This window comes from Lineus longissimus, chromosome 2 (genome assembly GCF_910592395.1).
Source record: "Lineus longissimus chromosome 2, tnLinLong1.2, whole genome shotgun sequence".
NCBI classification, from domain to species: Eukaryota; Metazoa; Nemertea; class Pilidiophora; order Heteronemertea; family Lineidae; genus Lineus; species Lineus longissimus.
Window position 1 is genome coordinate 23,935,389 of NC_088309.1, and position 19,893 is coordinate 23,955,281.

The following is a 19,893-nucleotide window of genomic DNA, read 5'->3' on the forward strand; positions in this document are numbered from 1 at the left end:
GCAGTGTGTAATAAATGTTAGTATAAATGGAGAGAAAAAACAGTTAGCGGGATGAAATAGTGTTTGTTCGATGCTACTGACAAGAATGAATAACACACGATGATTGTTCAATCGCGCCAATGCATGTAAAACTGTTATGTGCAAACTGTATTGGACCATCCTCTCGCATTCGGAGCTCAAATGTATGAGCATCCTATATACTGTCTTCTCCCACTTAACCGAGCGCCAGGAAAATGGCTCGAAAATGACTAAGTCCAGAAACATGGCAGTCTGTTGTTTTTTACGGGTGGGCTGCAAACATTCAATATGACAGCCAATTATAGTGATCAATGGATATAGGAAGACAACCTTGTAAATGTTGTCAATTCAATAACGCCTGGTCGCGGCCAGGGCCAGTAATCCCTGCAGTTAGGGTGATGATTATTGAAGTTACGTAAGTCTATTACAAGTCCATGTAAATGGTTGAGCGATCCAATTCATTTTATCTGATCGATTATGGAATCGCTTTCTTGTGGGGAAATCCAATGAAGGGAACTTTCGTGTCAAATGTCATAATTGTTGACTACCATCTTGCTTTGACCACGCTCATCTGGTAAGATGCACGCAATCCGATGGATTTTGAGGGTAGGCCTAGAAGGCACCCTGATGATCTTAACGTATTGAATGGAGCATGGAGATGATGTTGACAGCCCTGACCCTGATACCACTACTGATGATGATGATGTAGATGATGCTAACCAAGCTGTATCGGGTGCACGTAGGCACCAGAAAAGCTACAGTCTCAATCAGAAGATTGACCTTATCGAGACATACCAATTGGAGCATGCTATAGGATTACATCATGCTGAAACTGCGACATCCTTTGCTAGACACCACCGCATAGCACCGCAGACATTTAGACGTTGGATAAGCACACATGATGACTTGTTTGCCCTCAGAGATAGATCAACTCAAGACCATAGAAGACGGAGGAGACAATGGCAACACGGCACTGATGCACAAGGTAGTGTTTCTTCAAGCATTCTATTCCTCGCTAAATGAATTTCCTTCTTTGTTGGCCTATACTGACTGGAATAAGTCCGCTTCTGTGTCATGGACGGAAGAACAAGTCGCATGATACATCAAAGCGACTGACCCTGACCATGCCTTTAACAATATCAGTATGATTGTTCCTGGGACCCTTAATATTCCTAGGACTAACATTTCGTTCATACCTGTGGTCATCACCAATCAATATTTCCTAAGATGTTATACAACCCGAAACTTGGATGCACGGTGACTCTAGTAGTTACGACAGATGGACGAAAAGGACGAGCCGAGGTATACTTCAGAGGCTTGGCACCAGATGGTGACGTCATTCGGCAGCTTCAGGCGGATGCTCCAGACAATGTGCGAGTGAGTATTGGCATAGAATACAAGTCCGTGGTTGTAGTACAGGACATGTACCAGATGTCATCAGTGTTGTCATTGACGATCAGACATTCTAGTTAATGGTAGTATTTTTTAGGAAAATCAATCGCTAATCGAGTGGTTGCAGGCCCTGATTGTGCCATTTGTAGCAGGTGCCACGTTCCTGTTACTTTTAGACATGTATCCGGCGCATCGAAATCGGCAGTTTCGTGATGCAATCACCGCAGAGAATGGGACAGACACTTTTATCCCAGGACAATGTACTTCGCTGCTGCAGCCCATGGACTTGACCGTAAACAGGGACTTCAAGTGTCACCTGAGGACCATTTGGAAAGTGTGGAAAATCGGCCACATCGATGATCAAGGACAGTGTGAGCGGATCACCAGGCGGGAAGTGGTCAGGATGATCAGCCTCGGCTGGGAAAGGGTCACACAACAGACGATTATGAACGATTGGAGAGCCAGTGGCCTAGTTCCTGAGGACAATGACGAAGTCGGGCAGGGGGTAGAGATGGTAAATGGTGAGCTTGAGCAGTTTGTTGAGGGGATTGAGTTTTCAGAAGGAGAAGAGGATGATGATGTTATTGATGATGACGTGTAAACCCCGTTTGGATAATAAAATTGATTGGTAAATTGATAAGTAAATCTGTGATCTTCTTTAATTTATTCTTTGACAACAAGACTTCTTTATTGGGACATTCTGCAGACCCATGAAGCTGGCTTTATCATAGACCCCATATTAGACCCCATATTAGACATTTCTGGTCAACCAACACTATAGGCATAAAATGAGGACATTAGTTGTATTGTATTCATTCATTCAGTACAGGACTACCCCATGTCAATGTTCATGTCTTTTATCCACTTACGTGGAAGGCAATGGCATTGCCCACGAAAAGGGAGTCAATTATCAGCTGTGGCTGTTCTTTCTAATGTTTGCCTGCCACCAGTCAAATCGGCCCATTCATTTGGACTTGGTCATTTTACGATTCAGCCGCGCTCGGTTAAGTGGGAGAAGACAGTATGTATTTCAAAGATATGAAAATACTACATTGTCAGTAGTCCCAATATGCACATCCGATTTGTCGAATCACTGAGATACAAACACTTTGAAGGGAATTGCCGATATTATAGACATGTTTCGCAAGCCTCACTAAGACTAGAGCTAGAATTATCAAGTTGGTATAAAATATGGTTTATAGGTCAAGTGTCGCGTATGAATAAGCACAGGAATTGATGACATTCATAGGACTGTCTGTAGCTCACCAGTCAAGCCGCGGACCCGCTGCTTAATGCAGGCGAGAGATTGGGCGTGTCGGCACTTGCCGGATACTTGAATCATTATGATTTTCTTCATCATTTGGATTGCTGTAGAGGAATAACTCGAGAGCATCTCGAGATCAGGTGTCAGGATGAACTCGGAGCCAACCTACATAAAGTATTATTTTAATCGCATACGATGTATTCGTGAGCAGCATGGGCATCAAGCGAAGATATTTTTAATTAAGTAGCTGATAGAGCGCGATCTGCCAATACGACCACACCCTGACTGACATAACTAACTGTTCTTGCAGTTTAGATCTAAATTGATTACCCCATACTGTATAGTTTGTATGTGAATTACCAGTATGGGCGAGGCGGATATTGCAATTAGAATGTCTAGGCAACTTACATGTACACTGAGTTTCATCCAGTTGTTCACAGGATCGGACGTTCTCGTCAGCGTCAGAACAAAAGAATAATGAAATGGCCAGGGCCATTGTGCTCACCTCATGTGGAGGAAAGATGGATAAAGAGCATGGTATTGTGTCATGTAGTGTTAGGTTTGATGTAGGTCCAAGCAATTATAATTTCCCCAAAATGGCCAATTTACATAACATTCGACCTCTGTGACCTTGAAAAGTAGGTCAAATCAAAGAAGACCCGGGTGACACATTGAATGGTTGTGAGAATTAGATGTACCTATGATATAAAATTGGTGCCAATCGGGCAAGTCATTACTAGGAATAATGGCATTTTGAAGAATTTAGGATTTGGCCCCCTCCCTGGAGGCCAAACGGCAAATCAGATCGCACCAAACTTCGGTACCTGAGATCACCTGACCAAGGGGTACATGTGTACTTAATTTTTGATCAATAGTCATTGCAGTTAAGAAACGTGCCATAGTTACGGCCTGACGGCGAATTTACGCCATTTGACCTTTGTGACCTTGACAAGAAGGTCAAATTAAAAACCTGTGTGACATATACTGTATGGTGGTTAGATGTACCCATGATATCAAATTGGTGGCAATCGGGCAAGAAGTTAAGAAATAATCACATTTTTAAGGTTTTTGGATTTTGCCCCCTGGTGGTCAAGTGGTGAATCATATTGGACCAAACTTCGGTCCCTGAGATCACCTGACTAAGGGGTAAATGTGTACCAAATTTGGTATCAATAGTCATTGCAGTTTAGAAACGTGCCATCGTTTCATCCTAACGGCCAATTTACACCATTTGACCTCTGTGACCTTGAAAAGGAGGTCAAATCAAAAACCCGGAGGATATATGATGCACCTTTGCTAGAAGTACCTACCATATTTTTTTCAAAATTTCCCGACTACTATTAAGGGAGATATTGCATATTTTCACTTTTAACGTTTGGCCCCCTAGTGGCCAAACCATGAAACGAATCGGACCGAAACTTGGTCTCCAAGGTGTCATTACATAAGGGTACATGTGCACCAAGTTTCAACTCAATAGCTCTAACAGTTACGAAACGTGCCCTGCTAACGGACGACGGACGACGACGGACGACGACGACGACGACGACGACCACGACGACCACGACGACCACGACGACCACGACGACCACGACGACGACGACGACGACGACGACGGACGACGGACGCCACGGTATGGGATAAGCTCACCTCTGCTAAGAGGTGAGCTAATGAAGTCAGGTCAGGTCAGGTCACTAGGTCAGGAGGCCATTTTTAATCATTCCGTGCATGCCTCATGAGGCGCTGGTCACGAGTTCATGACCACTACACACACAGCTGTGCCTAGAGAAACTCAAATCATGACTAAAAATTGGGAAATTTATTTCAAACATCTTTTTTAGGCAATACAAAACAATTTCATGACTATTTGTATTATTGGGATGCCTAATATTCAGCAGTTTGAAATTTCAGATGAGTTTAAAAAATTGAAAATGAAACCAACTCATTACATGAGAAATTCACCATGTTCCACTCCAGATACATGTATATACATCGAAGGACATTTAGTATGTCAATTCGATAAAGAAGACATCCCTGACAGATGCACGTTGCGGTTTCGTTTCTGCTGCAGAAAATGGTGGGTCCGGTCCATACTGATTGGACGATATAGGCTAAAACGTATATATCGTAGAAAGCTAAGCATGGTATTTTATTGCAGATACATGTACATGTACAAGCCTCAAATTCGTAGTATCTGCGTCCAGGCGTAACCGCATTGCCGCGATCAATATTGAGCTCACTCATCCGGAACACAGTGATTGATGCATTATCTGATTGAAATATGGCTGGTATTTGTTTTAAAAATTGATTGTTTTCGAAAAAATGCGACGGCATCGTTTATGCAAGCACGGCAGATTTTAAGGAATAGACAGAGTAGTAAAATGGGATTCTTGCATCGTACGTTTTTCATGTAAATTAATCGATTTGCAATGGTAAATAGAGATGGATGGGCCTGAGGTGGTTAAATAATTGTGCATAAACAATATGGCCCAGCTGTAAAACCTAATACAAAGTTCATTAAAGCTCGAAGCTTTGAACACCTGTTGATAACTACGAATCGAATCATTCATTGTGTGAGAGGGCGAATGAGTCCGTCTATTAAGTTTGGTCATCCAGGATCAGCAGTCAGTCCTTAGAGCTTAGTTTAAGGAATTGATACCGAACTGGAGGTATTGGTTGTCTCACGAAAACCGCGAGGGTGGAGCTAAAATGTATAGACCTAAACCGAGGCAGGTTTTGGCTATCATTTCAGCTCCATCCGAGCGGTTTTGGTGAGAAAATCAATATCGACAGTAAAGTATCAATTTCTATGAAAATATCTCAAAATAACAAAAATGTGGTTTTAAATGTTTTGAGGTTTTGACAACTTCAACATTTTGCACCAATCCAAGCGGTTATGGTTGCTAAACTGAATTCAAAACGAGGCTTCGTCGTACATGCAAAGTGCGCGTTTCCAGGTATTTTAGCCCAGAATTGTTTTTTTAAATTGCTCTAAGGTCAGTTCAAGTGCTGGCTCGATGTAACCTTCAAACGGAAATAAGATTACTCGGGGTCAAAACCACTGTAAGCCGCCTTAATTTTCGCGCATCTTTATTTGTGCAATTCGCAAACATTTCTGAGACAAATATTTCACGGCTTTTTTTGGTGCGGATTGCGAAATTCGCCTCTTCCAGTTTTTCCAATCAAACAGTTTTTTTTCTTCGCGATTCTTATTTTTAAGAATCGTGATTAATCGCGAAATACAGTATTGGCCGTCGAATAAATTTACGGCAAATTTACGGAAATGAATGGGGCTGGATCCGGCTGAATCATCATAAAATGTCTCGTCAGACCTCGGTGATTCTATTCAGGAGTTACCTAAACCATGCAGTCATGCAGACTATTCGCAAGCACCTGCATTGTATTTTGTGAAGTATCTAGGCCCATCTATCTATAGATGCCCGATATTTCATTCTCATTGACACGAATATGCATAAGCGTCGGATAGACACCCTTTTTTTTAAACATAAATTTTTTCTAGTATATTCGCTTAGTATTGTTGCCTACAAAAAGCTGGGTACGTACAACTCGACTTATATCCTGAATACTGGGGGATGGCCTGATAAACCTGATCACTACTTGGCTAATGAATACGCCATGCTCTCTTATCACATCTTGACCGGGACGCTGCTGGCTCTCTTACACCATTACTTTAACTATTGAACAATACTTGACGCAAATCATGGCCATTGGGTGATATGAATAAAGACTCGCAAATGCGTTTATCTAAAACTTCATGCACATTTAATTTACACTCGGCCTTTCTGTACAAAATTCAAGTAGAAGCATTTGCTAGTCTTTATTCAATGTTATTCATATCACCCATTATGGCCGCCACGCTGTTAGTGAGCGAACGTTGAGTGTACCTCGAAAAACTGGCCAGGTAGTTTTTTGAATGAGATGAGACAAAGATGATAAGATTGAACGAGTTTCACGAAATTTTATTTACAACCACATGCAGTATAGTGAGTCCTTGTTACGATAGGTTTCTTTCGAATGGTCAGGGTCATATCGGGTAAGACCAATGAAATAACATCATTCTATATAAATATATAGGCCTCAGTGTATTTTATTGCACTGGTTTTCTACATTAATATCCGCCGTTTTTTGCGGAACGCCCAGCAAAGAGCCCCAGGGTGGTTTTAGGAAGACGGGTTATAGAGTAAACACAAGAAACCGGCCGCCTTCGAGGCGGAATTGTTATTCTGGAATCATGATGATTCACTTCTCATTTTATTTGTCCTGCGTATAGTGAGCACATCGTATCGCCGAAAAGCCATCATGATACCATGAGTTGGTACCCTCAGTATCGGAGTATGTGCAAGAAAAATCATTTTTCATTCGACATTAGTTTAATTTTTTCGTGACGTTTTCGGAACCGACACGATTACAATGGTTTGATTGATATTGTCGATATATTGTCGACATTGTTGTGAATCAACCGAAACTGGCAAAAATTTAACTCATAATAACGACGTGTTTTAAAATTTTACTGTACGTAGTATGTTCGTGCATGCTATCATAACAAACGTCTCCTGTAATATATACATACATGTATATACAATACTATGATAACCTGGCTGAGTAGTGAACATGTCACTCCATGTAAGGCCGACATCAGTACCAAGCCAGCCCGGCAACATGAATATCTCTAACTCAAGATACACACAAGATAAAAACAAATCATCTAACTTAGTTAATTACCATTTGCGACTTATTATTATTAGGTTTGGTCATGTCAGCATTCGCAACTGTTGGGACATAAATCCGGATTGTTGTCAATTATCAACACATATTCTCGTAATATCATACAGGCGATTGTATCAGGGAGTCACCGCACCCTTTGAGACCGATCAATGCATCAATTAATGCATTATCTTCAAGATATGATTGAAATGTAGTAGCGACGTAGCTAGCTTTTTGGTCTCGAGTAGCGCTTCTTGAAATTTTTCGCAAGCTACGCCCCTCTGTAGGCCTACTCAGAACGCCAGTCACTATAGTGCTATGTAGTTGCAACATGCATAGTAATTAACCGAACGGTCTGAGACGACATGGCTTACCCCTTTTGTGTGGGCTCCTCCTGTTGGATGAGGCTACTTTCCCTTGCCATTCATTGACTACCGTACTGCGTCAACAAGCCAAATGACAAAAATCACACACAGCATTCGAAAATAAATCTCGCGAGAATCGATGCTGCGCCACTTATGAGGCGCCATCTGGGAATTTGATTACTTGCCAAATTTATTTGAAATAATTTCACTGTTTCAAATCATAAAGGAACGTATCAGGACTTATTTCATCCAATAAAGTCCTTTTTGGGAACAATTATTTTGTATTCAAACCAGCATTTTTACTTATCAAACCATCAGTTTGACCAGGAAATTGACGAAAAAAAATTCCCTGGAGTTCTGAATAAAGCCTATATCGTTCTATTTTCGATCCATCTTCAACATATCGGTAGAGTACCTGCGATATTATCAATGACTATGTACAGGTATATCATAAGTGTACTGTATTAATACATCAGACTTGAGAGTTACTGAGTGGAGGTTTTCATATGTAAATTTATCATCGATTTCGTGCCTCGCAACTACAAATGCATGATACATAATTTTATTATATATGTTTTACTTCGCATGGCATTGTCAGAATGACTCAGACGGGAATACATATTTTTTTAGTGGCGCTGGTGCAGGGCATTTATCAGAATGATAGTTTGATATATACAAACGTAATTATGTAGGTTAACGACTTAAAACAATGCTGAAAGTGTTCGATTAGGGAAATTTCACCTAATTTTCGTAAGAGTTGGTTCAACGTTTCTCTGTTAAAACGCTGACTATGGGCGGTTATTACCGCAAATAAAGACAAACCAAAGCAAAGACACTTGTGTAGCATATCAAGGACACGTAGATTGACACTCCTATGTGTGCCACATCAAAGACATCTGGACCATACACCACATCAAAGATAACGATGCGAAGTCAACAGGCGGCGCCACCGTCTTGGGAAAAGTAAAAACGATTTCGACAACTATAGGTTTTTGTTGATAGAAGCGACTATTTTTATTTTTATAATCATTTTTTTCTCGCAGTGAAATTTTTATTATTTGATTCAACTTCAATAAGTTAAATGAGAAGAAAAATAAATATCTCGACTTGAAAAAACAAATTTATTTCAAATATTTTTTCTTGACTTGAAAAAAAATATATTGACTAGAAAAAAATCATTTCGACTAGAAAAAAAATCATTTCGACTTTTTGAAGCAAACGGCTTGCCATAGGAGAGAGGTGGCAAATAACAACAACGTCAACAGGCAGCGTACGGCCGCCAGCAATCTACAGTGGCGCCGCCTGTTGACTTCGCATCGTTATCTTTGACGTGGTGTATGGTCCAGATGTCTTTGATGTGGCACACATAGGAGTATCAATCTACGTGTCCTTGATATGCTACACTAGTGTCTTTGCTTTGGTTTGTCTTTATTTGCGGTAATAACCGCCCAGGAGTATCAATCTACGTGTCCTTGATATGCTACACAAGTGTCTTTGCTTTGGTTTGTCTTTATTTGCGGTAATAACCGCCCATACCCATACGCGCAGTACAAGCATGCATTCATGTTGCATGCATTATGACTGACTATTGGCGTCGCCTGGTGTTAGAAATAGGAAACAGATAGCTGGACCAACAGTAAATATATGTGAACGAACGGCGTACCCATTTAAGGCGTATGAATAGTTTCTTGAGTAACAATGCATCCGAGTATACACTCAATGGATTTCGAGGGTCGGCATAAGCACCGTGGTGTAGGTGCTCAACTGATACAGAGAAGAGGGGGAGGAATCGCACATTGACCCCGTTTTGATATTAACCGGTAGACCTACATCCATTGTCGATCTGACGATTTAATCAATACTTGATTCTATTGCTGGGTGCAGTTGCTGGTGAAAGATGGCGATAAAATCGTTGTAATATTATCTGTGACTACATGTACTTCCGAGGGAGAGTCGAGAGTTTTCGCACAGCCCCCTAAACGCCAACGCCAACGTCTATTTCATTGTTGGACACAATGATCAAGGTGTTGCACAATAAATTGGGCATTCGCATTAAGAACTTCGCGAAAACTCCCTATGCTGGCTGACGATGAAACCGCCGTGTATACATCTCTGGATGATGCTACAGATGAAAGATTATTTTGTCCGCCGCCACGTGCCTCCGTTTAATCCTAGAGAAATAGCTTTCCCTAAGGTCATCATCAGCATCGCCCGATTTATTTCTTTGTGTACGTTGATGTTGAGGAATAGCAGCGGTCATTGTATATGGTTCAAAAGAAGAAAGTAATGCTGTGTTATTCAACATCTTTTTTTACACGTGTGATACAAAAGTGAATAAAAACGCGTCTTGTCAAATATAGTGTTACGTTGAATATAAAGGCAAACAATGCTGATCAGTAATAAAGGGCAGCATTCTCTGAAAGAAAACTTGATTTGGCATTGCAAATGAACAATGAATACCACACAAGAATTACACTCAAATGAACAATGAATACCACACATGAATTACACTAAGGAATAAAGGTTTTTTAGCTTTTGAAAAGCTTTTAGGATATTTCAGCCAACACAAATTTATACCCCGACAAAGGTGTTTCGGGGAAAATTTAAAACAGGCTATACTCAGTTTCATTCCGTAATGAATGTCTTGAGAGTGTTCCTTCTGAGAGTCAGCACCTCTCTAACTTGCCCATTGCCCATCTTTTCCCTCCTGACGAATGGATACACCGTATGAAGAATAGAACAATCTATAGTTACAACAGTGCCAGACGAAAGCCCAGCCTTATGACTTTTATTCTTAGAAGTACACTTAGTGATGTCAAAATTAGTTAGGGTTGCCATGGGGTGCCGAGGTGCCAATGGCCAGAGGTAGTCAAATGGGCGCCTCTTAAGAGGAAACACGTCAATCTTCTTGAAATTGTAACTTCTTTGATGGTAGGAATCTTCCCAGATGTGTGTACTGTTCTGGTCATAGAACCCTACGTCCACAAATGGCCAACGCCATTCCTTCCTCTTGGTAGCCAACTTGTCTTCCTGGAAAAACCTGAGTTTGCGTTCATCGCCCAGCCACTGCCAGCCATAGTTGGGCCGAAGCCTTGAGAGAACTAGCTTGGCCTTTTCCTCATCGTCGGTGTCCATGATGACCCTTAACCCGTCGTCCCAGGGTGCAGGACCCATATGTCGTAACGAACCTAACAGAGTAGTCCCAAACATGATGTAGGTCATATTTGCATTATCCAACGTCTTCGTGAACACCTCCATCGTTTTTAACATAGCTGATCTGTCATATTCCAGCAGAGCAGGTCTGAAGTATCTCGAAAGGTTCCCGAGTTGGACCTCGACCTTCGGATAGCGGACAACAGGGATGATGACCGGGCCAGCGCTGCTGCTGAACTGACTGAAGAAGTCCTTGCACGAGTCACAGACTGCTAAGATCATAACAACGACTGTTATCTGGAGCAAAAGCATGAGGAATACCTTGAGAATCCGGCGCTTCTTCCTCGGGAGGATAGTCAGCATCGTTCTAGTCATCTGGTAGTGGAACCAACTATTAAGTGTAAAACGAACTTTTTAAACGGTGTAGCTGAAAGATATTGATAGCGCTCTCATTTACAAATTGCAAATCCATTGTTCTGCACTAAGAATAGGATTGACATGCAGTCATAGTTTCTTCAAAATAATGCAAATATATATCCTTCTCTTCGTATAGCAAAAATGCAAGCAAATGTTTCGTTGGTGAGATGTCGGACGGAATTCCGGATCTATTTCAGAAGTACACGTATAGTGACTTTGAACAGTTTGTATTACACTATGCATTCACTCAATTGATATCCAAAACAACAGAATTTAATGTCCGTCACCCTCCAAAGTCCGTAGTTTCGTGTGCATTATATCGGTCATCTCGTATGTAGCTGCGTTCAATTGACCTCGGGTTTAGACAATGGCTATGACGAAATCTCAGGAGACAACCAAAAGCACTTGGCCATGGTGCTCAGTAATTACGGTAATGTAGGTCATGATAAGAAGGCCCAATTTGTCTATTTTAATACTGTTCAATGCATACATTCATACTTATGAACGTACAAGGATCACGCTATTGTTCCAATATTTTTATGAATCAAATGTCGACCGAGTTATGCATGCGCTATGGTTTTGATCTCATGATGATAAAGAGGTTAACATATCACTGGTCAGGCCACTCACATTTCTCATGTTTAGTTTGAGGTGTTTTAAAACTTTTATACCGAAGATGAGATACATGTATTACCATAGTTGTCTTACCAAACACCACTCGAAAGGGCTCAGTTTCGTATCAATACCTAATGCACAACTGTTTCACTATGTTCAGTCATTTTGGTATCGATGGACGGTCTCACTTCACCGCTCCGGTTAAAAAGTTGGAGGTACATCAGACAAGGACGGTCCGTTCAACACTTCCGTTTCTGTACGCCAGTGTTTCTTTTATAGACCCATTTTGCATCTTTTCCCTTTGAACAAAGGGGAACTGAATGTTCAGCTCTTTGCAAGCGATTTTCTTTATCGTGTGGTAACTCTCTTCATTTTTATGGTTCATAGGCGAGGAATGACATTCAGTTATGTTGTAGACGGTACTCAGCGCGGCGTAGGAATCGTGAGGTGCATTGATCCGCAAGTTTTCAAATGGCCTTTTGGTCAACGGAAAAATATCCTTCTTCCTATAAGTATGCAGATTTTTATTCCACTTGGCGGTATCCCAAATGTGCGTTGAGTTTTCCGCAAAGAAAAATATATCAAGGAAAGGCCAATATATGTTATGTGTGTACCTAATCCATCCTTCCCACCACGCTCTTGTTTTCTGATCGGGATAAAGCTTCCACTGAAAGCCCGTGAAGAGTTTATACCCTGGCTCCAATGTCTTCAGCACTTCTTGGACCTTTCCCCGGTCCTTAATGTGCACCAAGATATCCAAGTCATCGTCCCATGGAATAGGCCCCAAGTGTCGGTAAGACCCGAGAAGCGTCCCAGCGTACATAAAGTAAGAGATACTATACTTTTCCATTGTATCACTAAACACTTGTAAGAGATTGATAATATCGTCTTTTTCTTGTTTCGAAAGAACTGGTCTAAAATATTGCTCATAGTCCAGAGATATTTTCCATTCATATTTGACGACATTTCGGACGGAGTGTCGGTAACAGAAATAGATACTGGCATGCACCAAGAATACCAATAAAATTGACAAGGTAAATCCAAACAAAATTCGACGCCATCTTCGACAGACTCCCTGAGAGAAAAATCTGCGATTGTGCATGTAAGCCATTTCCAATGTCGTGCTATCTAATGTCAACATTAGCTTCAATGCGACTGACTGCCGACCTGCAACACTACCAGCTACCGACTTCTCAAACTACCAGGACTACTGAATGTTTTTCGCTGTGTCTCGACGTGTCTCCAAGTCACGCTGTTAGCGCAGAACGAAGGCCTCTTTCAACTTCTTCAGGGCGGAGTATCCTTGAACTAAAGTGTACAGCAGGCACTGCATCAGTATAGTCAATACCTAAAAAAGATGACAAAATCTTATATTTGCGATTACATGTAGCCTACGTGTCACTTGGACTTACATGAACTTACATTTTTCGTTTTCATTTTGTCCCGAGAATTTATCAGGGGCCATAGTACTGGTTACATTCAAAAACGGATTGATGTGTCGGCTCAATCTGGCCCACATCATTGTTCTCCATTAGTACTCACTTGGAAGCTAGTTTAGGATGTAACAGCAATTTCAATACGGTTTAGATCAAATGGTGGCGGGGTGGTCGGATGTCTTGCATTCTTGAGTGACAAAATAGACCACGTCGGTCCATCCGGCGCCGTTCCCACTAGTCCATTGTGAAGCCTACCTATACCCGCAATGCCTCCATGTTCAAGGGTGCAGATCGATTGTTGCAAAGATGAAATGACTTGTCCATGAGTACCGACACAAAATTTCACGTGACCACACCCAACCTCCAATGCGGAAATCCTCCGTTGCCATGGAGACTCTTGGTTTTGCCACTCAATCGAATTGATTATTGCCATTGGCAAATAGGAGTCTCCAAGACTCAGATGAGGTTTCTGAAAGCATTCATATATACCGCCTTGCCAGGATTTCTAGAGAATTTTCAGCTTTTGGGCTTTTCTTTGTCAATTTCAACGATTTTCTTCCCAAACGAGTTTGATTCAACCCTCAATCTTGATCAAACTGATACAAAACTTGAATAATGGCCCAATCAGTATAAAGCCGTAGTTGGTAAAACCTGTACACTGGACGCTGACGCAGGGTTTTGTATCATTGGATTGTATTGCATGGGTTCCATGAACCTCACCTCCTGTTCATGATGAAATGTTTATTTGATTTGGTAACCTAAACACGTGACCAAACCACCACTCACACAGAATCAACTGGTCGTCTTACAAGTTATTGAGGTCAATGCTACGGTCTATAGCGTTGACCTCAATAACTTGCACAGTGACATCTGAAGACCATCCCTTGAAATAAAATTGAACTTCCTCAATTATCGTGTATTGTGCCCCTACATCTACAGGTAGCCCAACGAGGCCTCAGCGAATTTGTGACTGTGCCACACTTCCAATCGTGGATAACGAGGAGTGTGAGCAAGATGTCTCTGCCCAGTATTGTGAACAAGACCTTAATTATTGGTGAAAAACAAGCAAAGATACAATAATTGATCATTCGTGTAATCAAGTATGAATTAGATTTATTTTTGATTGTTGTAAAAACTCTTTTGATAATCTCAATTACGTCAGCATTGAAAATTAGATGAAAATTCTCTTTCACAGTTGGGCAAGGTTTGTTTAAGCCTTATTTTGGTCTCATGTCATAGAATCCTTTTACGGTTCCTTCTGTTTATGAATTAGCAAATGTAAACTTGGAAGAGTAGATTGTTCGTCTTGATGCTTATCCATCATAAGTAAACAGTTCGAACAACAGTCCCATTGCCAAACGCCAGAACCTCTTTAGTTGTAGCGTTCTTGTGGTGTTCCCTCCTTACGAATGGATACTGCATGTTCAGCTGAAGGCACGGAATCCGTTTAGTCCTTGAGAAAGCCATTTGTGTCTTATGACTCATGTCATTTGTCACACAATCTGACGTGTTGAAATTAACATCCAAGACAGCCTGTGTATCTTTAGGTGCATAGAGCCAGAGATTTTCATACGGTCTTTTCCTAAGAGGGAACACATCCACCTTTTTATAAATGTCAAAATCCTTTAACCATTCTTTCGTATCCCAAATATGAGTGGCGTTTTCAGTGTAGAAAAATATATCCACAAAAGGCCACCTCCATCGTCCTAATCTCTCCCACCACGCCCTGTAAGGCCTGGAGCCATCATCTAAATACAACTTCCATATGAACCCTGTATATAGTTTATATTTTGGTTGTAATGTATCCAACGCCACCTTGACCCTCTCACGGTCTGTATAGTTAACCATAACGTCTAAGTCATCGTCCCAGGGAATGCAACCCATATGTCTCCACGACCCTATAAGGGTCCCAGAATACATGAGGTAAGAAATATTAAATCGCTCCAAAGTATTAACAAAGACATCAAGAATACCTATCATATCTGAAGTGTCAGATTCGGTTAGAATTGGTCTGAAATATGTCCTAAGGTCCGCATCTGCTTTCCAGACATATTGGGTCTCTTCAATATCGAAATAATACTTGTACATGGACACACAGTTCATGATAGCTACGATTACTAATGCCAAAGCAATACCGAATCGAAACTTCCTGTTACTCCGCCATGTTTTCGCAGCCCTCAGAGACACATTATTCCAGCTGAATAGGGGAGAATCTCCCCGTTTCCTTGGTGACGAGATCAGCATCTCTGCGTCTTCCTCGTCCAAATTTTGTTGATTTACTTGCTTTATTATAGCCATAATTCACAGCGCGATGGCTAGTCAAATAGTCACACTCCCCAATACATGTACAGTAGGCCTACATACAGAATCACGCTTCAATTTCACTTGTCCAGACCAAGGCGTTCAATAACTCAAGCATTCCCAGGTGTTTACGTCGATTGAATGGGGAGACGCGGAGAAATGAGGTATAAATATCCACAAATACTGAAATAGAATCTATTGATGAGGCTGCAACCAGGCCAGGGTACGCCGACAGGAGTCCAACGGAGGCTGCAGGCCATCATATTTCGTCGATGACCTTGACCTTTATAACGGGACTTGCGTGATACAGACCGGCATGGTGTGTACGATCTATGAGGGTGCACTATGAATGTCGTCATGGATATATCAAATCGTTTTTCACTCTGTCCATGAGCACAAAAGAGAACCACGTCAAATATATACTACTTTCTCACTTCTAAGGCCCAGCCATCTTTACAAATGGGGGGGGGGGGGATTTTAGGCCACTATTGCCATTGACGCTGCTGGTCAATCAAGAAAGAAACTTACTCCCGTCGTGGGCTTACCAAAATGAACACATACACTGGCTAAGGCCTACTGCAGTGGAAACTCGAGCATATACATGTATGTCTGCATGCTGCGTATGCCTATTCCTTGTCTTCAATGTACATGTACATCAATACAATCACGGTCCTAAAAATATGGTTATATCAAGTCCATGATATCATCAGTATACCACAAACGCTCAAGAACAATACAGATCCAAAGCGACCATGTTGCGACGAGCACATGATTTATACCCGCCGAACAGACAAAGAGCAGACAGCTCTCACAGACGCTGCTTCAGTTTCCTCACTCGTGCACACGGTCACATCACAGCTCTACACATTTGTTATCAAGCACATGCCTTGCATCCAGTTGGAACGCAGCTGGGTCACGTTTACAAGTTCAGTAAAAAGCAACCTATTCACAAGCGCGTGGTTTTATTATTTGTTTAATAAAGGTGAGGGTTCTTGACAGTGGAAAGGAGGGAGGAATGTATGTCAGCCTAGATCAATACACATGACCAAAATGTTCGGGCCTGCCTCTACCTTTTAATTGACGCCGAAGCAGCGCGGAAGCTGGGTTTTATCCCACTTGCACATCTCACGCCATCTTCAGTGCCAGAATGCAACTTATTTGGAAGTGGCAGAAGGAAGTGATGTGTTGCTATAAATCAAACTAGCAGTCATTTATAAAAACAATCAGTCATAATCAACAAAATAAATGGCACATGGTACTTGTATATACATGTACATGCACACTTTTGTACATAATAAATGGTATATTTGATTGCAAAACCTGTTTGTAGAATGGAAGGCACCAAAAAACATATAGATCATCTCTTCAACGACAAATAATTTTTGTGACCGTTTTTCATTAATGTGATAGTGTAAACCGGGCTTCCCCGACAGTCACTAATCACAATTTAGGAAGACGCGACTTAGAGTATCACAGTTTGCAATGGAGTCTGCCCAGGGAGCATCAATTCCTCCTTCACTGAGCCATTTGATAACACTGTTCTGTGAACGAAGGGGTACTGCTTGCTCAAAACGGCACACTCCACTTCTTTGATATCCTTGTAGTAATGCTCTGTCAAGTGGTTCTGATGATTAGAGGCACAAACAGAGATGTTGTAGTTCGTGTCGAGGACTTTTCTTGCATTGTTTGGGCCGTATGGCCAAAGATAGGAAAATGGCCGCCGTTTTAGCGGAAAGACGTCCTCCTTTCTCCAAACGAACGCGTCTTTGTTCCACGGTGTGCTGTCCCAAATATGAGTAGCGTTCTCATCGTAAAAGAAGATATCGACGAAGGGCCAACACCAGCGGTAGAAGTAACGAAAGATATTGCGCCCGAAGAAGCCAACATTATGCCTAAAGTTCAGGTCATCCATGTAAAATTTCCACTGGTATCCGGTGAACATCTTAAAAGTTGGCCGAAGTTTTGAAAGCGCGTCAAGAAGTTGCTGTTTCTGTTTTAAGTCGCATAAGAAATCTAGATCATCATCCCAAGGAATTGGCCCGTGGTTTCGATAGGATCCTATCAAGGTCCCACCGTACATAAAATAAGTTAGGTTGGCAGCGTCAAGAGTGTGCATGAATACCTCTAGCGTCCGTAACAAGTCGTTAGTATCCATGCTACTGAGCGGCGAAGAGAAATATGGTCTGAGTGATTCGTCTACTTTCCACGGATACGGCATTAAATATTGGTGTGCATCCCTTGACGTTTTAAACATAGTTGATACATTTAATTTTGTGCCTAATACAATCAAACCAAACGTTAATAATATGACCACCAGTTTCCGTTTTGAGCAATACTCGGCAATCTTTGGCATTGTAAGTTTCCAAACGCCGCCGATAAGGCGTTTGAGCCGTGCCTCAACCATTGTGTATTTCCGTTGCTTGTCGGAGTCGTGTCCAGAGTCCGTGCATCCAGGAGGCAGTTTTACGTACATGTATGACATCCAGTCCTGTCCGCCTATAAACAGCACCTGAAATAAGAACATAGATTATTTCGTTGAATATCATGCCACAAGTTAATGGGTGATAATGCACTTTATGGATCGCGACGGACGCATCTTGACCCTCAATGTATTGACTTTGCTATAAAGCTTAACAGACAACGCGCGTATGGACGGAGGTAACGGATATACCGCTGGAAGTTCAGTATGGACGGGCGGCTTCTCGCTAAAAGACTCAATTTGCTAACATGGCTGATCTATGTCCAATCTTAGAGAAATCAACCTCTCTAAAAGGAGCAAATGGATGTTGAAAATGAATGAGCAAACTGTAACAATTTCTACCTCAGATAATGCATACTAGCACCAGTAGTCCGGTAGACGGTAATAAAGGCACTGGAAAAAAAGGCACGGGAAAAAAGGTACGGACTAAAAGGCACTAGGTAAAAAAGGCACTGGAAAAGAGGCACTAGGTAAAAAGGCACTAGGAAAAAAGGCACTAGGAAAAAAGGCACTAGGAAAAAAGGCACTGGAAAAAAGGCACCAGGAAAAAAAGGCACTGGGTAAAAAAGGCATTGAAAAAAAAGGCAATGGAAAAATGGCACCAGAAAAAATCACATCAAATGGGATCAGATGTTTAACAAGTAGTTAAATCAAAGTCTGTGTGGGCACATGGAGTAACGGTATTTCAGTTGATCGATTCGGCACATTACACGATATTGCCAATTCGAATACAATGTCCTATGCCACGTAGGCATTGCTCCATGGTTTTTGTTCCTGCATTGTAGTCCGCACACAGGTTCTGCAGCCGCCTCTGATGTTCCTGTACTGCGCGACGAACTCGTTTCCTAGGTTGGTTGCCGATAGCGTTTTGTGCGAGAACGGTGCGAACGCTTTGTTCCTCGAGCTGCAGGTTCTTGATAAACTTCCAAACAGTTGGATGCGTGTGGCCGACCATAGGCTTGAATTTATTGTTCCATGCTTCGCACAGTAGTCCAACACCTGGACAATTGACCTATAGATAGCCCTATCAACGGCGCGATATCATCGGGCTTATTGATCTCATGAATGATTTGCGCTCGTGATGATAATGCATTGCCAACCTACTTTTTTTTGTGCCTTGAAGATATAGAACTTAGAAGATATCATATGAGGCATCAAATGAGACAGAGCCGGTTACATGGCCAGAGAATAAGCCCTTTGGGCGTCATCTTGACCCTCAATGTACTGACATTGCTAAGCTTGCACCGACCGCAACGCGCGTCCAATACCGGAGGCAACGGATGCCATACCGCTGGAAGTTCAGTATGCCGGCGTAGGGCGACGGATTCTCTCGCCATGATAAAATCCTTTCTTGCTAGGATATTCTATCTAAGGACATTTCAAACCACTAAAACACAGTATTGAACACCAGCAATCAAAAACTTACCATAGTACAGGCTCAGGAATAAACTGTGCTGATCACTGACGCTGCATGGACTGAAATCTTCAGACTATGTACAATCATCACGATCATGATGCCAAGATAAGATATGCTGTATCTTGGCACATGGAGGCTAAGTCATGTCATAATAGCCTTACGTAATCGGTGGTGGTTATCTGTATAGCTGCCGTAATCCTTATCTAAACTTGTCTATCCAGCTGGCTATTACCACATCGGATGCGGCGAGGCTGTAAAGGACTACATACAGCTTGCTACAGCTACTGCAGCCTATGTTGAGAAGATTTTGCTAC

At 41.8% G+C, this 19,893-nt stretch overlaps 3 protein-coding genes across 5 annotated transcripts; all 3 read right to left on the reverse strand.

Annotated features, from left to right (window-relative positions):
• Positions 1–10,386: 10,386 nt before the first annotated feature.
• LOC135483024 (uncharacterized) lies at positions 10,387–11,277 on the reverse strand. The gene has a single exon (XM_064763522.1). It carries the CDS (start codon positions 11,275–11,277, stop codon positions 10,387–10,389), a length of 891 nt encoding a protein of 296 aa, XP_064619592.1.
• A 3,203-nt stretch (positions 11,278–14,480) lies between these two features.
• Positions 14,481–16,051, reverse strand: LOC135483150 (lipopolysaccharide cholinephosphotransferase LicD-like). Its single transcript, XM_064763749.1, has one exon. It carries the CDS (start codon positions 15,678–15,680, stop codon positions 14,703–14,705), a length of 978 nt encoding a protein of 325 aa, XP_064619819.1. The 5' UTR covers positions 15,681–16,051; the 3' UTR covers positions 14,481–14,702.
• A 555-nt stretch (positions 16,052–16,606) lies between these two features.
• Positions 16,607–19,153, reverse strand: LOC135483816 (uncharacterized). 3 transcript variants are annotated; one of them, XR_010446381.1, is made up of 2 exons: positions 18,778–19,153; positions 16,607–18,179 (listed from the first exon to the last, which is right to left on the reverse strand). XR_010446381.1 is itself a non-coding variant. In XM_064764865.1 (2 exons), exons 1-2 carry the CDS (start codon positions 18,915–18,917, stop codon positions 17,146–17,148), a joined length of 1,092 nt encoding a protein of 363 aa, XP_064620935.1. In that variant the 5' UTR covers positions 18,918–19,153; the 3' UTR covers positions 16,607–17,145. The 3 variants fall into 3 exon arrangements, 1 of the variants encoding a protein (XP_064620935.1); XR_010446380.1 differs by having other exon boundaries at positions 16,607–18,192; XM_064764865.1 differs by having other exon boundaries at positions 16,607–18,192; positions 18,873–19,153.
• Between the last annotated feature and the right edge of the window lie 740 nt (positions 19,154–19,893).

Bases quoted from the DNA above. Each gene is read 5' to 3' on its own strand.
- LOC135483816 (XM_064764865.1), bottom strand. From the start codon at position 18,917: ATGCCTACGTGGCATAGGACATTGTATTCGAATTGGCAATATCGT. The intron at 18,193-18,872 runs GTAATGTGCCGA...TTCTTATTTCAG, and splicing joins ATTCGAATTGGCAATATCGT to GTGCTGTTTATAGGCGGACA.
- LOC135483024 (XM_064763522.1), bottom strand. From the start codon at position 11,277: ATGCTGACTATCCTCCCGAGGAAGAAGCGCCGGATTCTCAAGGTATTC.
- LOC135483150 (XM_064763749.1), bottom strand. From the start codon at position 15,680: ATGGCTATAATAAAGCAAGTAAATCAACAAAATTTGGACGAGGAAGAC.